The 4,015-nt window shown below is 48.4% G+C and overlaps 1 protein-coding gene across 1 annotated transcript in view; it reads right to left on the reverse strand.

Annotated features, from left to right (window-relative positions):
• Positions 1-513: 513 nt before the first annotated feature.
• LOC102433592 (calcium-activated chloride channel regulator 4) overlaps positions 514-4,015 on the reverse strand; it is a 38,873-nt gene continuing 35,371 nt past the window's right edge. The window contains exons 8-9 of the mRNA XM_006093928.1: positions 1,790-2,039; positions 514-929 (exon numbers count right to left, since the gene is read on the reverse strand). Of these exons, the coding sequence (XP_006093990.1) occupies positions 514-929; positions 1,790-2,039 (666 nt within the window). The remainder of the gene's footprint in view (positions 930-1,789; positions 2,040-4,015) is intronic.

Genomic DNA, 4,015 nt, shown 5'->3' on the forward strand with positions numbered 1-4,015 from the left:
ACACGTGGTAACTGATTTTTTTGCTAGTATCCTTCATGTCAGTGAATGGCAGTAAACATGACCTTACTTGTATTCTATATAGTAGAATATAATTGGAAACTTTGGGCAAATACAATAACATCAATTTACACTTAAAACTTCCAAGACTAAATTCATTTTTGCTCAAATATAGTTTATTTGCTTTCTTACACTTGTATTTGACTATTCACATAGACAATTTTAACTTTTTCATGAAGTGTGAAGTATTATTCTAGACAGCTGTTGTATCAAATAACAAACAACCTGGCATGAATGTAAAAAATGTTATTATTCATCACTTTTTCTGATAAACAAAATAATGAGTAAACAAAGTTAATAACTTTAGCATTGGCTTACAATTTTTCAAATACTCCTGAGTGTTTATAGTTAAAATATCCCTTCTAGAACTTCTGAAGTTATTTTTAGGAGTTCATGATCACACAAGATGAATTAAAAAATTCAGAAATATCCTTCACTTTTGTTGTTGATGTGTTTTTAAAACGCTGTACTAGGTCTGTTTGGATTTTTTTTCTTTTTTAAGATATAAATAGTGACACTTAAAATAATAGTAACAAGGACCACGCATCCAACCACTAACAGCACCAAAGAAGAAATGCTAATTCCAGGATTAGGATTTGGATGTATTTCATCAGTATCTCCTTGAGGAATAAACAACGCTACTTGTGCAATGTTGGATACTTTTGATCTCAAATTGCTATTATCCACACTTCGAATGGCAATGAATGTGTGGGTTGCATTTTTTTCTGAGATATTTCCTGGTTTAAATGTAAAGGTTTCCTTGGAGTTGGCCTCATTTGGTAGCAGATCAGTAGTGTTTACTTGCAGAGCATCATCAAACTTGTCTCTTAGATCCAGGATACTTCCACTTATTCTTATGATATACTGTTTAACTAAAAAAAAAAAAAAGTACATGTAGTTTAGAAACTAGATCATACCATGTTAAATTCCTTTTTATTCATTCTCCTCAAAATATTGTTTAGTTATTCCAAGTTTATACTCATATCCAAAGCTTTAATAATTTTTCAATATAAGCTGAATTCTTATTTTTAATCTGCCATTATTACCTTTTTTGGTTTGAAAATGGGACCAGTCAAAATGTGTTATATTTGATTGATTTAGAATATCTATACTAATAAAAAGGTAATATGCTAATTAGACCGGGTCAACTGGACATCTTCCAGACATCCGAGTTTCTTCCAGACAAAGCCATGGTGGCAGGGGCTGAGGCAGAGGTGGTTAGGGTCGATCCGACCAGCAGGGGAGCAAGCAGTTAGGGGGTGATCAGGCCGGCAGGGGAGGGAAGTTGGTGCGATCAGGCTGGCAGGGGAGGGCAGTTAGGGGCGATCAGGCTGGCAGGGGAGGGCAGTTGGGGGCGATCAGGCTGGCAGGGGAGCAGTTAGGTGGCAATCAGGCTGGCAGGAAGAGGTGGTTAGGGGCAATCAGGCAGGCAGGCAGGCGAGTGGTTAGGAGCCAGCAATCCTGGATTGTGAGAGGGATGTCTGACTGCCTGCAGGATTGGGCCTAAACTGGCAGTTGGACATCCCCCGAGGGGTCCCAGATTGGAGAGGGTGCAGGCCGGGCTGAGGGACACCCATACATGAATTTCATGCACTGGGCCTCTAGTCAGATTATAAAATTAATACTTTACTGAGTTATTAATTAAAAATTGTTCTCCCATCCACCCTTATACTTTTGTTTTTTGCATGAGCATATTTCACCTAATCAATACTGCATGACACTTCATCCTTACCTTTCCCAACATCAAAATTGTCTCCTGGTGCTGTCCATGTTAGATTGATCATATCCCCATCAGGTGTGGCCTCAAGGTCTGTGATTTGACTTGGTGGGTACAGGTCAGGCAAGGGAAATGTTGAAATATTTGAAACCACAAATGCACTTCCAATTGCTGTTCGGGTAAAACTCTCCAAATTTGTCTGAGTATCCTTATTAATTTCAGGTCTTGGTGGATTCCCTTCAATTTTCCCTGCATTAAAAATTTCCTTGTTTATAGTGAGCACAGCACTACTAGTATTTTCAATTGAATCTATATATATAAAAGCCTAAGTGACCATTTGACCAGTAGCTATGACACGCACTGATCACCAGGGGGCAGACACTCAATGCACAGGCATGGAAACATGGAACAAACTGCTAAATCTCAGAGGGAAGGAGGGAGGGGAGAGGGTGGGAAGAGATTAACCAAAGATCTTTTATGCATACTAGAGGCCTGGTGCAGAGATTTGTGCACAGGTGGGGTCCCTCGGCCTGGCCTGCAGGGATTGGGCCAAAACTGGCTCTCTGACATCCCCTGAGGGCTCCCTGATTGCAAGAGGGTGCAGGCCAGGCTGAGGGACACCATCAATGCACAAATCCATGCACCGGGCCTCTAGTCTACACTAATAAAAGAGAAACATGGTAATTAGCGTACGACCACTACCCTTTTCATTGGCTAATCAGTGAGTATATGCAAATTAACTGTCAGCCAAGATGGCGGCCGGCAGCCAGGCACTGAAGCGAGCATGAGGCTTGCTTGCTGCGGACTCAAACGTTCCCTGCCTCACTTGCCGGCCTCTCAGCTTCAAGTCTAAGCAACTATGTACTATGTTGCAAATAAGAAGCTAAACAAAACCCCAGAAATCAGCCTGACTGAAAGCCAGGCAGACCGAAACTTTGTATCGATGTTTTCAGCAGCGAGGCCTCAGAGCTAAAGCTGGCCCAGAATAAAAAAAAAAAAAAAGAAAAAGAAAACAAGGAGCAGTTGGAAGCTTTAGTCACTCACCAGCCGGAAAACAGCCCTCAGCCCCTCACCCAGACTGGCCAGGCACCCCAGTGGGGACCCCCACCCTGATCCAGGACACCCTTCAGGGCAAACCAGCCAGCCCCTACCCATGCACCAGGCCTCTATTCTATATGGTAAAAGGGTAATATGCCTCCCAGCACCGGGATCAGCGGAGCAGCGAGGCTCCCGGCACCGGGGATTAGCGTGACAGGGGGCAGTGCCCAAACCCCCCTGATCCGCCTGCGGCTCTGTGTGTGACAGGGGGCAGGGCCACAACCTCCCTATCCGCCCTGCTCTGTTTGTGACAGGGGAAGGCACCCCAAACCCCTGATCAGCCCTGCTCTGTGCCTGATAGGGGGGAGCTCCCCAATCCCCTGATTTCCCTGCGGCTCTGTGTTTGACAGGGTGCAGCACACCAACCCCCTGATCGGCCCTGCTCTGTGTGTGACAGGGTGTGGCGCCCCAACCCGCGCCCCCCACGGGCCCTGCTCTGTGTGTGACAGGGTAGAGCCATAACCTCTCCATCAGCCCTGCCCCGAGTGTGACAGTGGCGGCGCCCCAACCCCCTGATCAGCCCTGCTCTGTGGGTGACAGAGGGTGGCACCCCAACCCCCCTCCACGGGCCTTGCTCTGTGTGTGACAGGGTAGAGCCATAACCTCCCCATTGGCCCTGCCCTGAGTGTGACAGGGTGCAGTGCCCCAACCCCCTGATCCGCCCTGCTCTGTGTGTGACAGGGGGCTGTGCCCCCAACTCCCCTATTGGCCCTGCTCTGTGAGTGACAGGGGGGCAGCGCCCCCAACCCCCCTGATTGGGCCCTGCTCTGTGAGTGACAGGGGGCAGTGCCCCAACCCCCTGATCGGCCCCGCTCTGTGCATGACAGGGGGTGGCGCCGAAACCTCCCCCATCGACCCTGCCTTGAGTGTGACAGGGGGCGGTGCCCCAACCCCCCAATCGGCCCTACCCTGAGCGTGACTGAGGGTGGCATCGCAACCTCCCGATCCCGCCCTGCTCTGTGCATGACGGGGCGACGCCCCAATTCCCCAATCGGCCCTGCTCTGAGCCTGACCAGGGGCTGCACCTAGGGATTGGGCCTGCCCTCTGCCACCCGGGAGCAGGCCTAAGCCAGCAGGTCGTTATCTCCCGAGGGATCCCAGACTGCGAGAGGGCGCAGGCTGGGCTGGGGACCCCCCTCCCCC

The sequence above is a fragment of the Myotis lucifugus genome, unplaced genomic scaffold, assembly GCF_000147115.1.
Source record: "Myotis lucifugus unplaced genomic scaffold, Myoluc2.0 scaffold_126, whole genome shotgun sequence".
NCBI lineage: Eukaryota > Metazoa > Chordata > Mammalia > Chiroptera > Vespertilionidae > Myotis > Myotis lucifugus.